This window comes from Pezoporus flaviventris, unplaced genomic scaffold (assembly GCF_033815535.1).
Source record: "Pezoporus flaviventris isolate CSIRO_AGI_PZ_B2104156 unplaced genomic scaffold, CSIRO_AGI_Pfla_v1 ptg000153l, whole genome shotgun sequence".
NCBI classification, from domain to species: domain Eukaryota; kingdom Metazoa; phylum Chordata; class Aves; order Psittaciformes; family Psittacidae; genus Pezoporus; species Pezoporus flaviventris.
The window spans coordinates 539,653-564,738 of record NW_026892701.1 but is presented as its reverse complement, the minus strand read 5'-3'; the positions used below and the strand labels follow the sequence as shown (position 1 = coordinate 564,738).

At 43.5% G+C, this 25,086-nt stretch overlaps 1 protein-coding gene across 2 annotated transcripts in view; it reads left to right on the top strand.

The window, feature by feature from the left end:
• The window catches only part of LOC133283088 (RING finger and SPRY domain-containing protein 1-like), a 68,521-nt gene that overhangs the window by 10,874 nt on the left and 32,561 nt on the right, over window positions 1–25,086 (top strand). The window contains exons 2-4 of one of the 2 annotated variants that reach the window (XM_061479571.1): window positions 19,113–19,298; window positions 20,775–20,903; window positions 21,403–21,899. In XM_061479571.1, the coding sequence (XP_061335555.1) occupies window positions 21,553–21,899 (347 nt within the window). In that variant the 5' untranslated portion in view covers window positions 19,113–19,298; window positions 20,775–20,903; window positions 21,403–21,552. The remainder of the gene's footprint in view (window positions 1–19,112; window positions 19,299–20,774; window positions 20,904–21,402; window positions 21,900–25,086) is intronic. The other variant, XM_061479572.1, reaches the window with a different exon arrangement.

Sequence of the window (25,086 nt, the reverse complement as noted above, 5' to 3'; positions counted from 1 at the left end):
CCCAGGCTAGCCAAGGAGGTATTCCATACCACAGCATGTTATGCCCAGGGTGGGGGGTACCTGGGAGTTACCCGGAAGCACAGGGGCTTCTGGGTGGGACTTGTTTTTTGGCGAGTGGTATTCTCTTTCCTTGGTATTTTCTCTTATCATTGTTGTCATTGGTGGTAGCGTTGTGGTTTCTGTTGTACATGGGTTGCTGGACTGTTCTTGTCTCAACCCGTAGGAGTTGCACTCTTTCAATCCTCCTTCCCGTTCCTCCGGGAGCGGGGAAGGGGAGAGCCCCGGGGGGGGATCCTCGATTGCTCTCAGCCTGGCACCACTCACTGGGAGTGAGTGAACAAGCTGTCTGGCTAGGGTTTAAACCACGACAGTATTATATTCCAATTCACATTCTATTAAGAATTCCCTTTCCTGCAAATTTAGGGGATATTGTTTTATTCTAATTGGGCAGGCCCCCTTTTTTTATTTCTACTTTAACAGGCAAAGCATTTTTCGCCTTACCTGGAACTTCAGGTGCCCATACTCCCAGATATACCTGGATTAAGGATTTCTTATATTTCAGGGAGGTCCTCCTGTTTGCTTTTTCTGTTGAATTAAAGGTACACTCAAAACTGCAATTAATTGATTTTTAACTCTTAATTCCATTTTGCCTTCTTTAAATGTTGCTTCTTGCCCTAATAAAGATTTTGGAGAATTTGGCATGCATAAAAATTTTATGCATTCCCATTTGTCTTCCCAATTTGTACTTTACGGGTTTCAGAAAGAATGCCTCTTTTTGCCTTTTTTTTTTTCTGTTATTTTGGGGTTTTTTTCTTTTCCTTGGGGGCCAGTATCTCCCACATCTGTAACAAATTCTTTTCCCTCTGCATTAACGCCAAATAAGTTGCTCCTGTATCCACTGAAATTCCACTTTATTTCCTCTAGTCCCTAGTTTTAATTTAACCAGTGGATCTGCAAGAGTAGATTCCCCAGGTCCCTTGTCAGTCTAGTTCCAATGCAGCCACCGGCGCCACCCCATGGCACTCCTCCCCAGGGCAGTCTCACTTCCAACGTCCAAAACTCCCCGCAGCACACACACGCCGATCCAGTCCCATACATAGGAGAAGAACCCACTTCCCCCACCTTTGCTCGACATTCCTTCTCCACCAGTTTCAAAGCATTCAACAACCCCTCAGTCTCGTCTATCAACATGTCTATTCCCACTTGTTTGCTTGCCTCAGCACTCATCCCATGCTCAAATACAGGAGCTGCGTGAGCTTCCCCCCTTCCCCCTTGGTTTCCCTTTTTTTTTTTTTCCTCACACCTGCTCACCCTGCTCTGCAAGGGTTACAGATGCCTGCCTCTGCAACAGCACTTCTGGTTTAATGTGAATGTGCTGCTTGTTGCCAGTGACAGCAATCTCCTCCTCCTTATCAATATCTGATAGGACAGATATAGAGGATGCTCCTCTCAGTGGTACCTGTGATATATAATTTTCCTATTTATTTCATTCCCCCAATATCACAGGCTGAACAACATCTCTCCAGCTTAGCTTTCTGTTTTTCCCTGTCCTTTTCCAAAGCCAAAATTAGGGATCTGGCAGAGCTATGTTAATTTCACATTGTCTGCCACTCTGGGTAGTTTCTTAAAGTGAATCTGTATATCTTATTTCATCGCATTTTCCTGGCCACCTCAAAACCAACATTAATTGTAACAATGTATTATAATTCAGAGTTCCATTTTTAGGCCATTTCTCCTGATCACAGAATTGTAGAATTAACCAGGTTGGAAAAGACCTTTAAGATCATCAAGTCCAACCATTACCCCAGGACTGCCAAAGCCACGACTAAGCCATGTCATTAAAGGCCTCATCTTGTAAGCGGCAAGGAGAAGCAGACAGGCCAACCCAATATGGGTGATAAGCAACTTCTACTTTATTTGTGACGCAGTTCACACATATATAGGAGTGGTATTCAGCCACTCCTTCTTGGCATAACAGTATTGGTTAGCCTCCACAGATTCCTCCACATTCTCCTCCCAGGTCCGGTCTCCTGCCACCTGTGGGGGCCACCCCCTGCCTTGCTTGCACAGTCCTCCAGAACTCTATGGTCCTGCTCTTAGAGTCATTCTGCAACATCATCTCAATGTTTTTTGAACACTTCCAGGGACACTAATTCCACCACTTCCCTGGGCCGCCTGTTCCAATGCCTGATCACCTTTGGTGAAGAAATTTTTCCTAATACCCAGACTAAACCTCCCCATGCCCAGCTTGAGACATGTCATTATGAGATTAAAATGTGTTTTTTTTAAATCTCTCTCCTACAATTCAACCATTTTCATTGCTTTATATAATTAAATTCACTAAGAGTTACCAGACAATGGGAGCTGTAGCCCCATTTTCTGATCTGACAAATTTAAAATAAATAAATTATACATGTACACACTGCCATAAAGGATTCTCTGCCTTAGGCATCAAACATCTTTAAAGAACTGCTATCAAACCCTTACACACAACAGGCAGAAGGAGGAATCCAAGCCATGGAAAATTCCATATCAAATTGGAAAAATGCTTAGCAGTCTCCAGAGCAATCGAAGTCTGGAAAGGCAAATCAAACATATTTAATTAATATCACTGTTTCTTTATAGATGAAATGAAAGTTCAAGTATTGACCATGGGAAAGAGCCGTTTCATTGACACACTGTTCTCTTTCCATATCATTCCTGAATGTCTTATGGGTTTTTTACGGATGAGCATATAATAAATAGGGGGCTAATACCTGTCCTCTTCAGAGACTTCACACCAAAATCCCAATTAAAACTTTCCCAATCTAATAAACAATCACAAGCTTGGCAATTAACTTTTCAAAAGCAAGCTTTTTACACTCACAGTATTTTTACAGATACAATTCATACACAGATAGGAACATCACAGTCTTCATAAAAAGATACACCTGCACACAAGACCTGATATTTCCACACGTACGCATCAAGTACTCAACTTTATCCAGAGAAGTTTCATATCAAATTTTAAAAATTAAAAGTAACAGGGGTGTACATCATGCAAAATTACAGGAGTGGAGAATTGTAACTTTTAAGCTGGCAACAGTCTAAGTAAAACCAGACATTGGTTACAATATTTTATCAATATTTTCTTGTTTACCGAGCCCCCAGAAGACCCTCCCAGTTCTTTCCAATGTGCCAAAATGTAACCCAATGGGCTTTCCTTCAGAATTCCCTTGTTTTGACCGGTTCCCATTTCAAACAATCTTTTACAAATCTCTGTAGCTTCTCTTTCCCAGTGCTCTGCAAGTGCACTTAAAAATATGAGAGCACCTACACACAAGTTTTATGATATTCTCAGGGGTTCAGTAAAATAATATCTGGGTTCTGCAGATCAACTCTCCTGTTGTTAGATCATAGTTTCGGTTCCAGCACAATTTACACTGTCCTAGTATCCACGGCAGGTTCCACTGTTCAGAAGTTACTATGCACCCATATGTGAAGCTACAAGCCTCTGGTACTGAGTGTAAAGTCCAGGTCTCAAGAGTAGGACTACAGATATTAGAGGTTATACTTCTCTTATACAGCCACTGGGGCACAGAGAGGGAACTCTCCTTAACCCCCCCCATTAGCCACAGTTTACTTTTGTCTACTCCTCCCTCACCACTTAAACGCTGTAATCTTTAACACTAACGACAGACATACACACACACAAAGCACTTAGGCACAACACAAAAAAAAGACTCTCCTCGCGGAGAACACGGAACCGCGGATCAGGACTCCACACTCGCTTTGTAGCTATGTTATGTCTCAGTCACACAGAAACACAAACACACATGGGATCCCACACACTCACACTATGGTTCTGCCTTACCCTTCTCCTGCTTCTTATGGTAGCAGGTCCGTCCTGGTTCCCAAAATTTCAGATGCAGTGGAGACCTGGTGGGTTCGCCTACCCTTCACCTGCTTCCACTAGGGTCATTAGCAGATCCTTCCTGGCTCCCAAAACTTGGGATGCAGCGAAAACCAGGACTCACCCGATCCACCCTCAGGATCGCTAGCATCTGCTCTACCGGTCGGCGAGTCCCCTACTTGCAAGCCCTACCTGCCAAGGGGAACTACGCTGTGCACCAGACGTCTCTGCGCGCCTTACCAGCAGCCCCGGGCCACGCATACACCTTGCAGGCCCCCTAAATTGCCTAAATTTCAAGCATACCGTTTCTCCACAGCCGGTACAGGTTGTTGTCTGTCCCCACAGTGAGCGGATGAGGAGCGGAGCTCCTCCAGACAAGCAGCCTGGGGCACCTAGGATGTCCGCCCCTCAGCCGATCCTGCAGCCGAACAGAGATCTCCTGGCTAGCTCGCCAAATTGATACGCAGATAGATTCCACAATTTGTTAAAAGTTGTAAAGTCGGTATGCGTTTTATTCAGCGCTGAGACGCACGGGGATAATTCCTCAAAGTAATGCGCGCCTCAGTGTTGTTTCCCTCTACATTTATTCTCTAAAGTTATATATATTCATAAGGTTGCACAATACGGCTATACATATTCATGTCCTATCCCTCGCTTCGTATTATAATTAGTTAGAAGGTCCTTTGCGCCTGCGCAGTGCCCCCTCTGGTCAGGGGCAGGGGTCTCAAGATGAAGTAACTGAGTCTTCCTCCTGTGGGTAGGGGTCTTCAAGATGAAGTAAATGAGTCTTCCTCTTCTTGAACTTTTCACCTTTTAGTCTTCAGGTATGGCCGTAGGGTTTAGTCGGTGTCCCAGCCACAAACCATCTGCATCTCCCCCTTCAGGAATCTGCTTTTCCTTATCAATAGCTGCTTATCAGTAGAATCAGGCCTCTGCTTTTCTTTGTCAATAGAACCAGGTGTCTGCTTTTCCTTATCAATGGTTAGTGCCTTTGTTCTGCTTAGTAGGCATGATAGGTGCAGACAATACTTTTGTTTAAGCAAGTGAATTCCTCTAACCCCCCCCCCTCCCCCCGTACAACCCCCCTGTACATTGGTTAATCCTGTATCACTGGCATTCTCTTCTTTAGGCTTCTCTGTTCAGATTTACTTTCATATCAGTATTTCCCCTAGCTGCTAACATATTGTGTTTTAAAATTTCTCCTCTTGGTCTCCAAGTCACTTCAACATGTGTTGGTGTCTTCACATAGTGAAGCAGAGCTCATCATATGCACTGCTTGATTTTCCTCTTGACACAGGAGCATTAAGGTAAAACGCTGTCACCTTGTAATAAATTCAAGGCAAGCTAACGTGATGTTTTTGTCCTGTTCTGCTCCATTGTCAGCTGGTTTTCAACATTTTAAACTGTTTGGGTTTGTGGTGATGGTGGTGTTTTTTAGTTTTCCTTCTCCTGAGCTTATGATTGCTCAATAGACTTTGAATTTATTCCTTGCTTTAATGTAGTGCAGGCAGAGGTGCTGTGCTGGGATTTGTGTCTTTTGAGTATCTCATTGTGTCATGTTGCTGTGCTTTGTGTTTCCTTGTGTCCTACCAATTCCCAGTTTGTATGTGGTGGCTGTGAAGCTGGCGTGCCACAGTAGTGCCTTTGCCAGTGTAATCTTTATTGCCTTTTCTATTATTCATTATGGTATTGAGGTCTAAAAAAAGTCATATGTTCCATATGTTCATGTGTGACTCATTGTGTGACTGACCAATGCATCATTATCTCTCTTCAACCCTGCTTGATCTACCGCTACTGTGGCCAAACTTGTGCTTTAGAAGCACAACTCTGCCATGGGAACTTTGTGTATTTGATAGGTTTTATTTGTTCTGGAGAAGAGAAGGCTCTGGGAAGTCCTTGGAACAGCTTCCAGTGCCTAAAGGGGCTACAAGAAACCTGCAGAGGGGCTTTGGACAAGGGCCTGTGAGGACAGGATAAGGGGGAGTGGCTTTAACCTGCCAGAGAGGAGACTGAGATGAGATTTTAGGCAGAAGCTCTTCTCTGTGAGGGTGGTGAGGCACTGGCACAGGTTGCCCAGAGAAGCTATGGCTGCCCCATCCCTGGCAGTGTTCAAGGCCAGATTGGTCGGAGCTTGGAGCAACCTGCTCTAGTAGAAGGTGTCCCTGCCCATGGCAGGGGGTTGGAACCAGGCAAGCTTTAAGGTCCCTTCCAATCCAAACCATTCTAGGAGCCTTTGATGATACCCGACAGTTCAAAGTTTGGGATGCCTCATTGTTAATGTATCCTTATTAATGGGGGTTCAGTGGGCCACAGTGGTCAGTGACAAGAAATCCGTCCTTTTCCTGATGCATGCATTTTCTCCCAAGGGGAAAGATACAAGACACTTGCAACTGTAGTTATTTTTCTCCCTTTCTAAGGCTGCTTTTGCCATAGGAAACACTTTGCTCTTGCTGTAAGTTTCTGAGGATCTTGATGTTTTGATAGACACGAGGAGGACAAGAGCTGAGGAAATTCTGAAGCATTGGTGTAGATTTTGGGATTGCTTCCTTCAGTGCATGTGCACAAACTGATATTAAAATAGCTTGAAACACAGGTTAGAGGACAGCCAATGAACCATGTGCTGGAAGACTGGGCAATTTGCGTGTGTTTTACATGTTCTAGACAGTGGGATGTGCTAGGAAGTGATAATGGAAAAGGAAAACCCAGCAGGTATACTGATGCTCATTTTTATTTAGAAGCAAAGCTGTCTGTTGACATGCCGAAAGCTTAGAATTCTTCAATGCTTTTAACAATATTCATCTGAGTGGAGAATGATGTGTGTGTTTGCACCCAAACTCTGGTCAGTGTATCAGTAATGTAATTACAGCTTTTTGAAACCTGCTTAAATTGTGTTGTGCTTTCTGCCTTTTTTGGTGTGCAGTGATGACAAGCTAAATGGGTACATGCTCTTGTTTAAGCCATTTCTTTAGACTGTGATGAAACATATATACATTTGTCTTCATCCCCCTTCCTAACCCCCTAACCTACTCCACATCAGGATTTCCTGCAGTGTGCTTTCCTGGTAGACTTGTAGCAGAGCAGAGAGAAAAGGTCCTTGAGAAAGAACCTGAAGAGACAAATGGGGAGAAACAAAGCTGGGGTCTTGTGTGGGATTGTTTGTGGTTAGGGGTTTTGGGGGTCTTTTTTTGTCTATTCGTTTATTGTGGGTTTGGTGTTTTTTTTTTTTGTCTTTTTTTTTTGATTGTGGGTTTTATGTGGGTTTGCTTTTTTTTCCTTTCCTTTTGAATAGGTGAGATAAGGGGTTCCAGTGACCTGCCCAGAGTTGATACGCAGATAGACTCCACAACTGGTTAAAGTTGTAAAGTAGGTATGCTTTTATTCAGCGCTGAGACACATGGGGGATAGCTCCTCCAAAGGCATGTGTTCCTCAGTGTTGTTTCCCTCTACATTTATTCTCTAAAGTTATATATATTCATGAGGTTGCACAATACGCCTATATTCATGTCCTATCCCCGCTTCATATTATAATGAGCTAGAAGGTCCTTTGTGCCTGTGCAGTGTCCCCCCTGGTCATGGGCGAGGGTCTCAAGATGAAGTAAATGAATCTTCCTCTTGTGAGTAGGGTTCTTCAAGATGAAGTAAATGAGTCTTCCTCAAGCCTGAACTTTTCACCTCTAGCCGTCAGGCATGCTCTTTAGGAGTCTGGTCAAAGTCCAAACCAGGAAGCTGATCTTCACTGGAACTAAGTAACTGTTCCTCCCCCTTATCAGTCTGTTTCTTCCCCTTATCAGACTGTTTCTCCCCCTTATCAATAGCCTATTGTCCTGGTACTGCATGGCAAGCTTGACAGGTATTTGCAAACAATTCTTTCTGTTAAACAGGCAAAATTCCTTTATCATTCCCCCCCCCCCCCCCTTCCCCCCGTGTACAACCCCCCTGTACATTGGTCATCCCTCTGCATCAGTCATGCATCAAGTACATACATTAGACTTCAGGTCTGGATGCCCCCGACAGATCAGGGATCATGCTTTCTGTGAGTGCCTCTGAGGCAGGTTTGCTAACCTAGTTACTTGCATGTTAGATCTGACTCAAATGACAGTCTCTTGAGTAGCTGTCACCATATCCACTTACAGGAGGAAAGAGAATCAGAAGGATGTCTTCTACTCTGCTGAAGTCCTGAACTTGAGCTAGCAAAGAGCTGCCAGCTTTCTGTGGCCAGCAATAAAGGTCACAACTCTGGCTTTCAGCTATAGGTACCAACAGATCAGGCAATCCTCCAGTGCTGCTTCAATTAATCAAGAAGGGGAGCTTTCTTCAGCCTGTTTCCTGCTGCACTTGTTAGATTTTTTTTATGTTAGGGAGAACCAGTGTCACAAAGTGACAAATTTGGTGAGGCTGAGAATTGGAGGGTCTAGACATTGTCTGCTCTGTGCTCTGCTCTCTGAGGTGACAAAACAGCCAAAAATGCAAGCTTCCAACTAAGGCATCACTGAATTTTTCAGCAACATTATCAAAATCTTTCACACATTCAAAACTGTTATCAGTGTTTTACGCACTCATAATAGCTTAGTCATGCTGTCTTCCAGGGCTCCTCTCTGTGGTCTACAGCAGGAAACTATTCTGCCTTCTGCAGAGTAGTTCTGTACCTGACTTCCTTTGAAAACAAGCCCATCTCTGACTTAGAAGAAACAAAAGCACTAAGATTAGTTTACAGACGAGAAATGGCACAACTTTGGGCTGTCACTGTACCGGCTCAGTTATGTGAAGCTGGTGGTTGGCTGACAAGGATCTGCCCTTGCTTCCAGCACACCCTGCTTGTAACATCTTTCTGTAGCCCATGGGATGATCTTGGGTGTATATTGATTCAGAGAAAACTCCAAGAACAAACTCACCAACAGAGTTTCAAGTTGACAAGCAGGTATTCTTTATTGCGGCGCCGGGAGACACGGGGGATAGCTCCTCCTAACGTGTGTCCCCGTATTGCCATGCAGGCCATCCTTATATGGTCACTGGGCATATTACATCATTTTCCAGAAAGTTTCCCGTATGCATACAAAAATGTGATGGTGGTCTTTAAGGGTCGTTTACTTTTCTCAACAATCTTCATAACCAGCTTAATTAACATTACAGACATAGCAATCATCCTGTCCTTCTACTTATCAGTTAGTTTAACTGTGCCCACCCTGGACATCTGCTAGTCCCAGATACTCTTCATCCCCAGGTCCTGTTTTTCTATTCTGCTTTTCTTACACCTTTTGTACTAAGGTCCTAAGGACCTGAAACTATGTCAACTACCTTCAAGCAGGGCAGAGTTATTTTCCATTACAAAGCCATCAAACTTAACATTACTTAGAACTGATTACGTTTTGTGCTTTTGTGTCTCCTTGTCTCAACATATATATATATGATATATATATGATATGGATGTAGCGTTGGGTGTCAACCCAAGATCTAGTTTCCACACCAGGACTACCCTATGTGACTGAGCTGCTCAGTCTTTTGATTTGTCCCTCCAAAATGCTTTTGGGGTTTATGTATTATTAATGTATGAGGTGCTTTATGTATTACAGCAGTTTACTACAAGGAGTTGATCTCCCCATAATTTGAGGACTTTGATTGGTTTCTGGGTAAGTAATATAGGTAAAGCCTTATCCTTTCTGAAACAGACTTATTTAAATTTACTAGAAAAAGTTTAAAAAACAATGTGTTGTTTGTGGTGTTTCTTTGCAATTCTATACCTCTCTGGTACCCAGAGTCTGCACATTCTTAACAGCACTGTCTGTTCTGAAATTTCTTGATTTTTTTTCCCCCCTTAATTTTTTAATGCTGATATTGGGAATCCTTTTGTCAAAATTTAGCTAATTAATTTATTGTTAAGGTCTGTAACTTTCAGGGAAGCAAAGAAGATTAACTTGAATTAATTGAAGGATTTATTTTTTAAGCCTCCAAATGAGTGTGCCAAAACTTAATATGGTATAGCTTATCAGTTTTATTCCGCATGCTTGTGATATGCAGATTGACTCCACAACTCGTTAAAGTTGTAAAGTAGGTATGCTTTACGCTGAGGTGCATGGGGATAGTTCCTTCAAAGTATGCACACCCAGGGTCGTTTTTCCCTCTACATTTATTCTCTTAAGGTATACATATGCATTAGATTACTCGATACGCTTATACATATTTAGTATCTATCCCCGCTTCGTATTATAATGAGCTAGACGGTCCTTTGCGCCTGCGCAGTGCCCCCTTCTGGTCATGGGCAGGGGTCTCAAGATGAAGTAAATGAGTCTTCTTCCTGTGAGTAGGGGTCTTCAAGATGAAGTAAATGAGTCTTCCTCTTAAACTTTTCACCTTTTAGTCTTCAGGTATGGCCTTAGGGTTTGGTCGGTGTCTCATCCATAAACCATCTGCTTCTCCCCCTTATCAGGCATCTGCTTTTCCTTATCAATAGCTGCTTATCAGTATAATCAGGCCTCTGCTTTTCCTTATCAGTAGAACCAGGTGTCTGCTTTTCCTTATCAATAGTTAGTGCCTTTGTTCTGCTTAGTAGGCATGATAGGTACAGACAATACTTTTGTTTAAGCAAGTGAATTCCTCTAACCCCCTTGTACATTGGTTAACCCTGTATCACTTGTATCCCTTAAGGCTGTAGGATTAGTGTTCCCTGCCATCTGCAGGGCATTATCCTTATCCTCCTGCCACTTCTGAAACAGTGCATTATACTCTGATCCTTGGGCAACTGCTGAGATCGTACTGCTCTGCCACACCAGGTCAACCTGCTGGAGGCAGCTCCTGTTCAGCTGCCCTGGAGCCATCAGATGCAACTATCTGGTTAAAAGACTCTTATCTCAGAAGTGTATTCATTTGCCTCAAAGCCTAACATTGAGCTTTGTCTCTGAATAGAAATGTAATGACCTGTCAATATCTTGTGGAGATGAGAATCAGGAAGCATGATTGATACCAGCATTGAATGGGTGGCTTAGACATGAAGTGAAGCTGAGTTTTTCTGGAGGCTGGGGTACAAAGGACAGTTCCACCTAAATGATTGTGAGGTGACAAATTAGGACCTCTGAGATGGGGAAGCTTAGAAGGTGGTAATTGCTTCAGTTTCTTCTTCAGAAAGAGCTGTAGCAGAATAGTCTCTGGTGCCTGAGGAGCCCTGAGCATGGGTGTGCCTCTACCCAGAAGTAAGGAAAAACCTGGTCAGGGTAGGAGTCTCTTTACTAGGCCTACTTTGGAGATATCCGTTTAGGTGAGAATGTAACGTTCGCTTTGCATCGATGTTGCAATTTTAGCATTCCTGTACCGGTTTAATAAACAGATTTAAAGGAAATAAAAAGACAAAATAGTCCAACAATGATAAACTCTGACTTTCACAATGAGTCTACATAAAACTCACAGAATCCCAGACTGGTTTGGGTTGGAAGGGAGCTTAAAGCTGATCCAGTTCCAACCTGCTGCCACAGGCAGGGACACCTTCCACTAGACCAGGCTGTTCCAAGCCCTGTCCAACCTGGCCTTGAACGCTGCCAGGGATGGGGCAGTCACAGCTTCTCTGGGCAACCTGTGTCAGGGCCTTGCCACCCTCATGGGGAAGAAACTACTGTGGTGGTACTTAGTGTCTATTGTGTCTTCCTCTTTTGACTGTTACATCAAGTCAAATGAGAGATCAGCTACTCAGTGTTTCTGACCATGCTAAAATTGCCTAGAGGAGACTGTAGGTTTAATGCCCAATTTAAGCATAACCCCTGCACACCCCTGGGGGGTTTCACTGCCAAGTACCTTGGCAGAAGCTGGAAACTTTCCAGATGTGTTCAGCCTCTTTACCTTTTTGTGGAACAGGCATGATCAGTCTGCTTTTGGTTTAGGGTGCTCTGACTGCAGCAAGAGAACAAATGACTGGGGTAATGGCTTTGTCCATCAGATGTTGACACACTGCACAGGAGTAAATGCTGTCTTCCACTGAGGTTTTTACACTAGCTCTAACTCTCCAAGATTTTTTAAAATAAAGAGTTGAATTAGGGGTTTGTTTTCAATTACACAATTCAGTGCTTGGTTACTGCATGCACAAGGACTGGCACAGCATTTACTTGCTCTTCCCGAAGGCTGTGGTCCACTTACGCATGTGCTGCATGGTAGCCATCCTGGATGCCAAGTAGTTGTTTCTCTTTAGTTGCACTAGTCTTAGAGTTGTTCTCAATGCAGTCTTCTGAGAAAGTCTTAATTTCACATTATAATCCCAGGCACAAACACAGGCTGGGGGAGATTGGATGGAGCAGTCCTGAGGAGAAGGATTTGGGGGTATTGGGTGATGAGAAGCTCCCCATGGCCCAGCTTCAGTGTGAGCTTGAGCCCAGAAACACCACCCCACTCCCCCCATGCCCATGTGCTGGGCTGCACCTGCAGAGCATGAGCAGCAGGTCAAAGGAGGGGATTGTCCCCCTCTGCTGCACTCTGGGGTGGTACTTCCCCCCCCGCAGTCTTGCTCCAGCTCTGGGGCAACAACACAGGAGGGACATGGGAGCTGCTGGACCTGAGTCCAGACAGGACAGGCTGTTGGAGTGAGTCCAGAGGAGGCGATGGAGAAACTGACAGGGTTGGAGCAGCTCTGCTCTGGAGCCAGGCTGAGAGAGATGGGCTGGTTCAGCCTGGAGAAGAGAAGGCTCTAGGGAGACCTTAGAGCAGCTTCCAGTGCCTAAAGTGTCTACAAGAAACCTGGAGAGGAGCTTTGGACAAGGGCCTGTAGGGACAGGATAAGGGAGATTGGCTTTAACCTGCCAGAGGGGAGACTGAAATGAGCTCTTAGGCAGAAATTCTTCCCTGTGAGGGTGCTGAGGTGCTGGCACAGGTTGCCCAAAGAAGCTGTGGCTGCCCCACCTCTGTCAGTGTTCAAGGCCAGATTGGATGGGGTTTGGAGCGACCTGCTCTAGTCAAAGGTGTCCCTGCCCATGGCAGGAGGTTGGAACTGGACAAGCTTTAAGGTCCCTTTCAACCCAAACCTGTCTGGGATTCTATGGTTCTGTGATAATTGTATTTATTTTATTGGAAATTCTTGGGTTTCGTCACCTATTCCAGTTTTTTCCACCCTGATATCCTCTCCATATTGTAAAAGCTTGTACTTGAAAACAGTCTGCTTCCCCCTCTCATTCCTGTATTAAAGTAAATTATCTTGCAGCAATTCATCAGCTGTGTTTCCTTCTTGTGGTAGTTTGAACTTTTCATCCACTGGTATGACAAGTATTTCCATCTCTTCTGCCCTTTTAGGAGAATTGTGTCTTTGGGAAAGAAATACTGAGGAGAAATTTGTAGTTATTTTATCTCTTTAATAAGAAGCTGCTGCCCAAAACTCTATTTTGCACGTGAAAAGCTGTCAGCTTAACTGTGTGGTTTGCTGACTGTACTTCTGCATTACTCTGCTCTTGTGAGGAGAAATTGTTGGTCTTACTCTTGTAACAGTGGCAGAAGCTGGAAAACTGGTTCTGGTGGCTGAAACCTTCTCTGCTTATTTGTGTGTGTGAGGTTCTTTTTATTTCCTTGGCATTGCACTCCCATTTCATGGAAAGGAAAGGCAATTTTCATCATGCGGCAGTATTATGGTTGGCTCTAAGTGGATATTTGAGGGGATGAATCACTGGCTCTTGGGCTGCACACTGCAGAGAGAAGGAGGCTAATGCCACTTGGAGCTGACTTCATGGGCATACTCTGATTCGGAGAAAACTCCGGGAACAAACTTGCCAACAAAGTTTTCAAGCTGACAAGCAGGTATTCTTTATTGCAGCGCCAGGAGACACGGGGGATAGCTCCTCCTAACGTGTGTCTCCCCATTGCCACACAAGCCGTCCTTTTATAGCCACTGGGCATACATACATATTCATGAGGCTACGTATGGATTACATCATTTTCCAGAAAGTTCCCCGCATGCATACAGAGTTGTGGTGGTGGTCTCTGAGGGTCCTTTACTTCTTCCAACAATCTTCATCACTTCTGGCAGCCTTTGAAACATGCGCAATAGATGCTCATACCATTTTAATTGGTTCGTTAGCACCAGAGACATAATAATCCTCCTATCCTCCTACTTACCAGTTAGTTTAACTGTAGCCCATCCTGGACACCTGCAGTTCCTGGATACTTCTTATCCCTGTGTCCTGTTCTTCTAGACTGTTTTTCTTAAACTATGTCACAACTATAACTATTTATCTTGTGAGAATTCTCAGTATGTTCTCTAGCTGTACTCTATTTTTTTCTCTATGTATCATGCACCTCAGTAATTTTCCATTGCTACTGTTACAAAGCCATCAAACTTAACATTACTTAAAACTAATTCTGAAGGTTTCTATATTCCATTTTGTGATTTTGTGCCCCCTTGTTTCAGTGGGTTGATGCAGGGGAGGCCAGTCTTGGGTCAGCTGGTCATCCTCACTGCCCTGCAGGTGCATATCCACTTGGACAGCACTTTGTTCTACTATAGGATGAGCTCATTTTGCTCACTTGGGTTTCCCGCAGTGGCAAGCTGGTCAGCCTGTGCAGCTTGCATCTCCTTTGTGCATCTGTGTATGTGCTTGAACCTGCCCAGGAGAGTGACTGCATCACTGTGGTGTAGATGCTCCCAGTGGCACAAGTAGCATCTGATGGTTAGAATTCAGGGTGAATGGATGACCCTGCCTGTTGGAAAGCAGGTACTGGCTGCTGCTACCTTTACCATCTTCTGCACTTCAAAGCATGGTGTCCAGCTTTTAGTTAAAAAGCACTGTAAAGCAGTGTTACCACTTTTATCAACCTGGCTGCTGCTGTGGACAGCTCTCATAGTAGTTTATTTCTTTCTAAATTTGCTAAAAAAACATTCCTCAGGCCAGTGCAAAACTGATGGGATGGGGCTTTTCTAGTATTGCAGTATGTCTGAGTGACACAAAATCTAACTGTGAGGGAAGGAAGGACTACAGAGCACTGGGAGAGGTGGTTAGGGACTCTGGAGCTCAGTCTTTTCATCAGTTCTCCAGGATAAAGGGGAGAACCTTAAAAAGGCTAGGAGGATTGGCCAGGTTAATAAATGGTTAGAAGGGTATGCCATACTCAGGGGTTTGGGTTTTTAGAACATGGGACTCGATTTGGGAGGCCAGGTCTACTGGAGGCTGGTGGAGCTGGTCTAAGGGGAAGAGCTATTTTGGTAGAAGGTGTGCCAGGCTGGACAAGAAAGCTTTAAACTAGATGTGTTGGGGGAGGGGGGCATCATTCCAACCCAACATACCCAGTCAGTTGCCAGCACCTATAATAAATGCTCAGAGTAATGTAGAGATATTTCAGCTGCTCCGGCCAATGAGCCGGCTTCATTTGGAGCTCAGCTCAGATGCCTCTATACAAACGCCCATACTATGGGGAATAAGCAAGAAGAATTAGAGATGTATGCACGTCTATGGGGATATGATATAATTGGTATCATAGAAACATGGTGGGATGGTTATTTATGTCAGTGATAGGCTGGAGAGTACGGAATTCTGTCTGGGGACAGGTGATCAGTTAACAGCGAGTTCCTGGGTCAGGGTCAAAGGGAGAACAGCTATGGGGGACATTACTGTGGGGATCTGTTACAGACCACCTGATCAAGAGGACTCTGTGGATGAAGCGCTCTATAGACAGATAGGAACAGCCTCACGCTCACAGGCCCTTCTCCTCATGGGGGACTTCAACCATCCCAGTATCTGTTGGAGTGATGATACGGCCCGGCACAAGCAATCCCGGAGGTTCCTCGATTGTGTGGAAGACAACTTCCTCCTGCAAGTAATAGAGGAACTGACAAGGAGAGGTGCCATGCTTGACTTCATGCTCACCAACAGGGAGAGGCTGGTTGGAAATGTGACGCTTCAGGGCAGCCTTGGTTGTAGCGATCATGAATGGATAAGGAGTTGCTGAAGAAACTTAGAGGGGAAAGAAGAGGCTTACAAAAGGTGGAAGCAAGGACAGGTGGTCTGGGAAGAATACAGGGATGTTGTCTGGGAAGCTAGGGACCAGGTTAGGAAAGCTAAGGCCCAGTTAGAATTAAACTTGGCTACGGATGTGAAAGATAACAGGAAGGGGTTCTATAGGTATATTGCAAATAAAAGACACACTAGGGACAACATGGGCCCTCTCTATAAGGTATCAGGAGACCTGGCTACCCTGGATTTGGAGAAAGCTGAGGTTCTGAATGACTTCTTTTCCTCGGTCTTCACTGGCAAATGTTGTGACCACACCACACACGTATTGGAAGGCAGACACAGGGACTGTGAGAATGAAGACCTTGGGCCCATTGTAGGAGAGGATCTGGTTCGAGACCATCTTAAGAACCTGAATGTGCACAAGTCCATGGGACCTGATGAAATTCATTCACGGGTCCTGAAGGAGCTGGCAAATGAAGTTGCTAAGCCACTGTCCATCATATTTGGAAAATCATGGCAGTCAGGTGAAGTTGCCAACAACTGGAAAAAGGGAAATAAAAGCCCCATTTTCAAGAAGGGGAAAATGGATGACCCAGGGAACTACAGACCAGTAAGTCTCACCTCTGTGCCTGGCAAAATCTTGGAGCAGATTCTCCTGGAAGGCATGCTAAGGCACATGAAAAACAACCAGGTGGTTGGTGACAGCCAGCATAGCTTCACTAAGAGGAAATCCTGCCTGACCAATTTGGTGGCCTTCTATGATTGAGCTATGGAACTGATGGACAGGGGTAGAGCAGTTGAAGCCATCTACCTGGACTTGTGCAAAGTGTTCGACACTGTCCCACACGACTTCATTGTCTCTGAATTGGAGAGGTATCAGTTTGATAGATGGACCACTCGGTGGATAAAGAACTGGCTGGCTGGATGGCTGCACGCAAAGAGTTGTGGTCAATGGCTCACTGTCCAATTGGAGACCAGTAATGAGTGGTGTCCCTCAGGGTTCAGTGTTGGGGCTGGTCTTGTTCAACATCTTTGTCAGTGACATGGACAGTGGGATTGAGTGCACTGGAATGGGTTGCCCAAGGAAGTTGTGAATGCTCCATCCCTGTCATTGTTCAAGGCTGGGTTGGACAGAGCTTTGGGTGACATGGTTTAGTGTGAGGTGTCCCTGCCCATGGCAGGGCAGTTGGAACTTGATGATCTTAGGGTCCCTTCCAACTCTAACTATTCTATGATTCTATGAAAAGGCTCACAGCTTTTTAGCATGGAGAATCTGTTTTCCTGTAGCTTAGGTCTTGCTGGTATTTGCGCACACAGCAGCTTCATCTGATGACTTTCAGTTGCACTTTGATCTGCACTAATTGTTAAAGAAAATGGTTCTGTTGCTTAGTTGAATCTTAGCTGTTAGCTCACATTATGTTTGGGTTAAAGAGTGTTTGGAGGGGATGTTCAAACACAAAAGGTAAAAGTAGCAAGCCACACTAAATTCTCCAGTAGCATAATTTATAAGGAAACTGGCACTCTTTGGTTAACAGTTGGTCGTGGCCTTATGGAAGACTGCTGAATTTTCAGAGCAGTTGCAGGTACTCGACTGTGTAACTGCTGAGTAGTAGGTAAGTGCCTGTTTGTCTTAGTATGGCTTTAGCTGTCTGCTGCCAGGTAAGACAGGAGGCTTCTCTTGGCCTCTCTCAGTGCTGCTGTTGTAACTTTCTTGGTTTGTTCCTTGAAATATTTTTTTTCTTTTAGACAAAGTATTTTAAAAGGTCCCTTTTATTCTTGCAGTATTTTCAAGTGGACTGTGAAGTATTTTTATAATTAAAAGCCAAACAAAGCATTTTTGTGTCAAGGTTTTACTGAGAGCAGAGATGTTCCAAAATTAGGCTTGAAGTGAATTTTTAAATTTCTTTCCATCTCTGTATGCAGAGATTGTTACATCATACTGAAACAATAATATCTTGTACATCTTTCATGATGTACAAAATGCTTTTGTTTTTGTGTGTTGGCTGTGCCTCTGAGGTCTCTAAGTTTGGGCAGAAGCAGAATTGATCACTCATCACTTGCATCTCCCTCTCTGCTGTATTCCCCCCCACTGTTCCATCATGAAGCTGACCTGAACTAAAGTTTGATGCCTTCATCATCTTTTCTTCAGCAGTGGGGGTGAGGGAGTCAGGATGGCCACTGGCAGCCAAATGCTGAAGTTCATGTTGTAAAGCTGCCCTTAAAAAAATGCCCCAGCTCTCATGCAGTCCAGTGCATCACTGTTTTAAAAGACTTCTCTTAAAGAGCTTTTCCTCTGCACATCAGAACCTTTCCTCATGCACTGATACTCTGTTCAGATAATCTGGTTTGCAAGGCAGATCTGTAGCAGTCTCTTCTTCATAGAATCCCAGACTGGTTTGGGTTGAAAGGGACCTTAAAGCTCATCCAGTTTCAACCCCCTGCCATGGGCAGGGACACCTTTGACTAGAGCAGGTCGCTCCAAACCCCATCCAATCTGGCCTTGAACACTGACAGGGGTGGGGCAGCCACAGCTTCTTTGGGCAACCTGTGCCAGCACCTCAGCACCCTCACAGGGAAGAGCTTCTGCCTAAGATCTCATTTCAGTCTCCCCTCTGGCAGGTTAAAGCCATTTCCCTTATCCCGTCCCTACAGGCCCTTGTCCAAAGCTCCTCTCCAGGTTTCTTGTAGACACTTTAGGCACTGGAAGCTGCTCTAAGGTCTCCCTAGAGCCTTCTCCAGGCTGAACAGGCCCATCTCTCTCCGCCTTCTATCTTATGTTCCTAATTATTGAGCTTCTGGGTTTGTCTGAGGCTTGACAAAGAACTTGTAAATGATGGTAAGCAACAGCCAAGGCAGTGCTGTCAAATTTGGCTTCTACTAAATAAGGGGAGTTTATCCTGTCACTTTTCCATTCATATAATCAACTTTTATGGTGTACTTGCTTTTATGTTCTGCTTTCCTTACTTGAGGGTGATCTGGAACAGATACTATTGTGCTCCTCTTCTTCCTGTAAGCAGTAATTTGAGGCAAGGTGTTAGTCACTGCTCTGCACTTGGTGCTATGGTGTCTCAAATACCAAGGCCGTAAAAAACAGGTTGTGTTTTTCTGTAGCTGTGTCTAGTCCTAAAGCTAGTAGGTGGCAAACTGTTTTTTGAAACCTCAAGAGCATTTCCCCTGTAAGGCTGAATGTAGCTGAAAATAACAGCATGGCTTGGTGTCATGGGAGGTGTAGGGAGAGGGAGGAGGTGGAAAACATCTACCTTAGAGGCAGTTTCCAAGTGAATTGTTTATTCTTTTCCATCTGTCTTCAGAGACTCTTCAGCATAGTTCCTAAAAGTGAAAGCAGGGTCAGCCCTAATGACTCACTGCCCACCATAAAGGTTTACAGAGTGCTGCTGTTCCAGATACAACTACATCTACGCCCTGAAGTACAGTCCACTTCTGTTACAGCTCTTTGTGAGCAATCCCAGCTGTTCCTGAGCCCAACATACCTAAGGGTGAGTTGATCAGAACCACTTGTTTTTAATCGTGCTTTTAATTTGTCAACCAGAAAAACCTAGATTTCAGGATTTCAGTTTTGATCTTGTCTTATGTCTATTTTTCTTCCTTAGGTAGGTTCTTACTCACTGCTAATTCATAAAATACAGCTTTTCCATGCTCATTTTAATGAGAAGTGATTCACTGTGTTAACGTTTTTGTAAGTTATAGAACAGCTTAATTCAGGTTTGAAATCTGTAACTGTTTTGCATTTAAGTATTATGTTACTATAATGCCCTTAAATTATCTTGATTCATAGATCCATGCATATTTTTTTCCTTGGGAAGACATGTTTTGTGTTTAGTGTAACTAGCTCTTTTTAAAAAATAACCCCCACACACACCCCCAACCATTTGAACCTGTTGTGATCTTGCATGATTCTGTTTAAGATCTATGCAATCTCTACTGGCTCCCTCACATGTACTTTTGACTGGCTGACTATGAAGCCAACAGCTATGTTGTCTCAGATGGGAGGGCTCCTGAGCCTTGTGTCCTACCTCTTGTTGTGATCCAACTGCTTAGAGAGTAAGGCAAGCACGTTGTTGTGCCAGAACCCTTCTAATGATCTGTGGTTTAGGAGTTTCTTGAACAAGTTGTCAAGATCTTTTAATTACTTTTTTTTTGCAATTAATATCCTTTGATGGATTTTTTTCTTCCCTAATTAGCCTTCAGTTAATTTCTTAATGCAGAACCTTTCACTGTGCTAAAAGAAGATAATGTACTTCAAACTAGAGAAGAGTCCAAGAGCTTGTTTGCAGGGCTCTCCAGTGGCAGCTGGACATCCAGAGACTTGCTCATATGACCATTGTCTTGCTTCCCAAGTAATGTTGTTATGATCTTGTCCCAAATGGCAGCCTTTCATGTTTGAAAGCCTTTCTTTTAACTTCATGGTGCCACATGTGTACTGTTAAATAAATTATTTAATGACTGTAGAATAGTAATAACCTGTTACAGGATATTCACCATAACTTGTAGCTTAACTCCAGTTAAACTTGATTCTTAAAAGTATAAAATGTGCTTAGTCTTAAAAGTTATTTATTCTAGCATGCCTGAAGCGCTTAAGTAGTGAAATTATATCTTTTGTAAGGCTTTATTTTAGGTGAGATTTTAATGATCTATAGATCATACACCCTATGGCTTGAAAAATCACTTCTGATGAAATGGGGGTCTGAATATTTTTTCTCTTGCTAGCATTCTCAGTGTAATGGTTCGGAGGGACTGCCCTACAATCTCAGTTGCTTGTGGGCCTGTATTTGATCCAAACCCTTTGTATAAAGAACAAAGGAATAATTGAATTAGCTCTTGTTTTCAAAAAGGGAAGATTGGTTTGACACTAGATCTGAACAAGCATAAACCTGCACGGAAAACACCCCTTTCAAAATCCCAGTTAGATCTGTAGGCATTAAAATGGTGTCTGTAATTCCTGTTTATCTCAGGGTTGGTACTTGGTGCTTCTTTGGGTAAGGATCCAGTTGATGTAGGCACATTCCAAAATACATGTTTATGTGCAGATGGACTAAACGGTTCACTGTTAAATCTACAGTTTGTTGAGATATGCTATAACTGTAAGTTCAGTTCTTTACAATGTTGGCTATTTTGTAGATTCTGGAAATGATACTGAATATTCCTGATGCAAAATGAGACCCTTAAGTATTTAGCCTTTATTTGGATGGTCTAAGCAGTATGCCTTTATAAAGGGTAAAGAACAAATGAAATTGGTTTGGTAATACGTAGTACTTAAAGGGTTGCAGTGTCATAGATTTAAAGCGTGCTAGACACTGTGTTAGACAAAGTTGTTTCTCTGCATCCAGAAAACCATGGAAGAAAGGGGAAATAATAGGTAGTATAGAAAGGAATGGTGTGTGGGTGAGAGCTACTTTACCCAGGGCACTTCCTTCTCCTCCTCTTCCTTCCTTTCCTCTTCCCTGCAAGAGATTTCAGGTACAAACTTTGTTTCTGAGGTGCTTTATCTGCCAAGACTGATTCTGTTGACTAAAATAGGAATTCTTCTGCTATTCATTAGAAGTAGAAACACTGACTTCTGTTTTGGATTTGCTTTTTCAGACCTCCTTCTGGATGACCAATGTGTATTTTAACCGATTGTATCGGAAACTAAGTCTCTGACTTCCCATTCATTCCAGCTGGTAGCAATGCTTATAATGCAAAAAAGTCGCGATTCAGGATCACACGAACATTACTCTTAAAACTTTCTAGATGATTGTAGTTGCTTTGGTTGTGTTCTACGCTAGCAGAAGCCTTTTTCAAAGTTTACAGTTGACATTAGAGCACCACATTCCCCATTTACTGGGAGCCCTGGGGGCTGGCAGTATGGGAAACTCATGCGTTTGCCGCAATGACAGTGGAGCAGAAGACAATGTGGAATCTCGGAATCTGCAAATGGAGACCAGTAGAGTACATGTACCTGAAGCAAGAAGCCACCTAAGGGATCCTGTCCGTCCACCCAGGAGGGGTCGAGGGCCTCATGAACCAAGAAGGAAAAAACAGAATGTGGATGGACTAGTACTCGACACATTGGCTGTAATTCGGACATTAGTAGATAAGTAAGTACCTCCTCAAGGAATAATCCAACATGAGTGAAAATGTTCTTGTCTCCTTTCAAACTGTGGCTCCATCCTCACTAGTCTGCACCTGACCCTCCCTGAAGCAGCTGCGTGTTTCCATCTGGAGGCTTAGGAGAGGAGCACCTTTCCTAGGTAATAGAAGTAGCTCCGAAGTGCACAGGTACAGTCTTCCAGGACCTGAGAGCTTTCTCACAATTCCTGTATGGCACTATGCCCAGGTGGGATGAGGAGTGTGCTCAGTGTTTCTTACCTGGCATAGATACACAGTTTAGGAAGCAACAAACACTTAAGAGTTTGGGAACTTCTCTCCTAAAAATTGATTGTTGTGCAAGTTTTTTGTTTTCAGGCTGTATTTACATTTCTTTGGAAATGGTTAAGTAAAACTAAGAGCTTTGATCTTTGTTAGCTTGTATAAACAGACTGAGGTTTTCTCTCTAGTTTTAAGTGACTGCATGTTGTGACTGTTCAACTGTGTTCTTTGCATGCTCAAAGCACTCATTAAGGGTGTGGGGGATATTTATTTTTGTTTGTTTGTTTTGCATTGTTTTCTACAAAGTTTTAAAAGGACCTTTCAAATGATGGGATAAATTAGCTCATCACCTTTTGGATTAGGAACTGGAAAGGCCAAAACAGAAGGAAAGGAACTATTCTAGCTTCACAGCTAGGGTTTGATTTTAAGGTGGACTAGGCTCAGAATGTGAGCCTTGATTCATATATCTGCATTGTTACTTTGAAATGTGCCTGCAGAGTTTGTCTTCCTGCTGTAAAATGCTTTAAATGGAAATACCAGGATTTTTTTTTTTTTCCCCCTGAGCATTTAAATCTAAGGGGTTTGGGTTTTTTAACAGGTTTTATTTTGTGGTCTGTCTTCAAATCATAAAGTTAAAACTGTTTTGAAAGCTTCTCCCTAATCTTGCATGCCTTCCCCTTTCCCCTAAGTTCAGCTTCTTAAGCTGTTTCACAACACTTCATGCATAGTTGATCCTGTTCCTGTGGGTCATGCAGTCAGTTTTGTAATCTTGTAAGTGCTTTCTTATGCTACAGGGGGAAAATAAGCAGTTATTTTGCTGATCCTGGAGTCCTGTTTCTGATAAATTCCTGAAGCTACTGTGTTTCTTATTTAATACAGACTCCAGTGAAATACTTTGAGACTCCCATAACCACATGGGTTGGAAGGGACCTTATGAAGATCATCCACTCCAGCCTCCTGCTTAAAACCCAGGTCTAGCAGGAGCAGGTGGCTCACGATTTTACCCAGTCAAGTGTTGAACATTTTCATGATATAGAGAATCCTCCGCATCCTTGGGTACCTGTTCTAGTGTTTGCCCATGCCCATGACTGAAATAGTAAATAGTTTTAAAAGTTGGAATTTACCATATTCTAACACACCCCTATTGCATGCACCTCTGAAAAGTCTGAATATCCTCTCTGCTCTTTCCCATTACATAGTTGCAGACAGCAGTATGATTTCTTCTCCTTTCCACTGCTCCCCCTTATGGATGAACAAACCTATTTCTCATAGCTTCTGCTTCTGTGACTTATTTTCAGCCATCAGCCATCTTGGAAGCCTTCTGCTAGACTCATTCCTTTGATGTCTGGTTGTGAGGAGCCCAAACATGGTCTGTACTGGAATATTGGTTTCCCTTGTTTTGTATTAAAGCAGCTGGCAAGCCCCAGCTAGTTTTATAATGCAGCTAAATATTGCAAGTTCTTGCAGATAAGACAAAGAGCTATGGTTATGAATAATGGAGGGGTCTGTTAACAAGGCAAACTCTCTAAATATGTCTGAAAAAAAAAGTTTAAGGAGCTGTTCTGCTAGACTTGAAGCAGAGTGGTCCATCTAACAAATTCATGTCTTTCCAGCTTAGATACAAGGGTGTCGTACAGGACAGTGTCAAAGGCTTTGCACAAGTCCAGGTAGATTATATCAACTGCTCTGCCTCTTTTCATCAGTTCCGTTGCCCCTTCATAGAAAGCCACCAAATTGGTCAGGCAGGATTTCCCCTTAGTGAAGCCATGCTGGCTGTCACCAAGCACCTTGTTGTTTTTCATGTGCCTCCTTCCAGGAGAATCTGCTCCAAGATTTTGCCAGGCACGGAGGTGAGACTGACTGGTCTGTAGTTCCCTGGGTCATCCATTTTCCCCTTCTTGAAAATGGGGGTTATATTTCCCTCTTTCCAGTCATCGGGAACTTCACCTGACTGACATGATTTTCCAAATATGATGGACAGTGGCTTAGCAACTTCATCCATCAGCTTCTTTAGGACCCGCGGATGGATTTAATGAGGTCACATGGACTTGTGCATGTTCAGGTTTTTAAGATGATCTCAAATCTGATCCTTTCCTATAGTGGGCCTAAGGTCTTCATTTTCAGTCCCTGTATCTGCCTTCTAAGACTTGAGCAGTGTTGCCAAAGCACTTGCTGGTGAAGACTGAGGCGAAGAATTCACTGAGAACCTCATCCTTCTCCAAATCCAGGCTAGCTAGTGCTTCTGTTTCCTTCCAGAGAGGGCCACATTATTCTTAGATTTCCTTTTGGTGGCAACATATCTATAGAAGACTTTCCTGTTATCCTTGATATCCCTGGCCAGCCTCAATTCTAAGTGGGCCTTAGCTTTCCTGACCTGGTTCCTAGCTTCCTGGTCAGTGTCCCTGTATTCTTCCCAGGCAGCCTGTCCTCACTTCCACCTTTTATAAGCTTCTTTTTTCCTTCTATGGAAAGTTTTATTATCTGTATGATTAATCTGTGTTGAAATTTTCTAAAATTTATCTGTATTTTAAATTTCTAATTTAATTTCAGAGCTGTGTGATAGAAGTTGAGCATGGCACGTATCATTCTAAGCCTGGGGTTAATCTGCAGTGCCCAAACATAGCATTTAGGACATGCTGTCGTGAATGATTTCTGTGCTGCTTACTGAATAGGATTTTGAGATCTTGCTTTAGGAACTCCCAGTAGCAGTGAATGCTCAAATGGGCAGACCTGGCCATAGCTTCTTGTCCTTGCTCCAGCACCAAGCCTTAGGAACTGATCTAATTTGAACTCTTAATGGTTTTCATGTTGGAAAGGCGACTGGGTTAAATAGCTTCTGTTCAACTGTCTTACCTACCTCTTACGTTCTTGTTACTGAGTTTGAAGTCTGTGATGCTTGCAGGTGGCTTACATTTC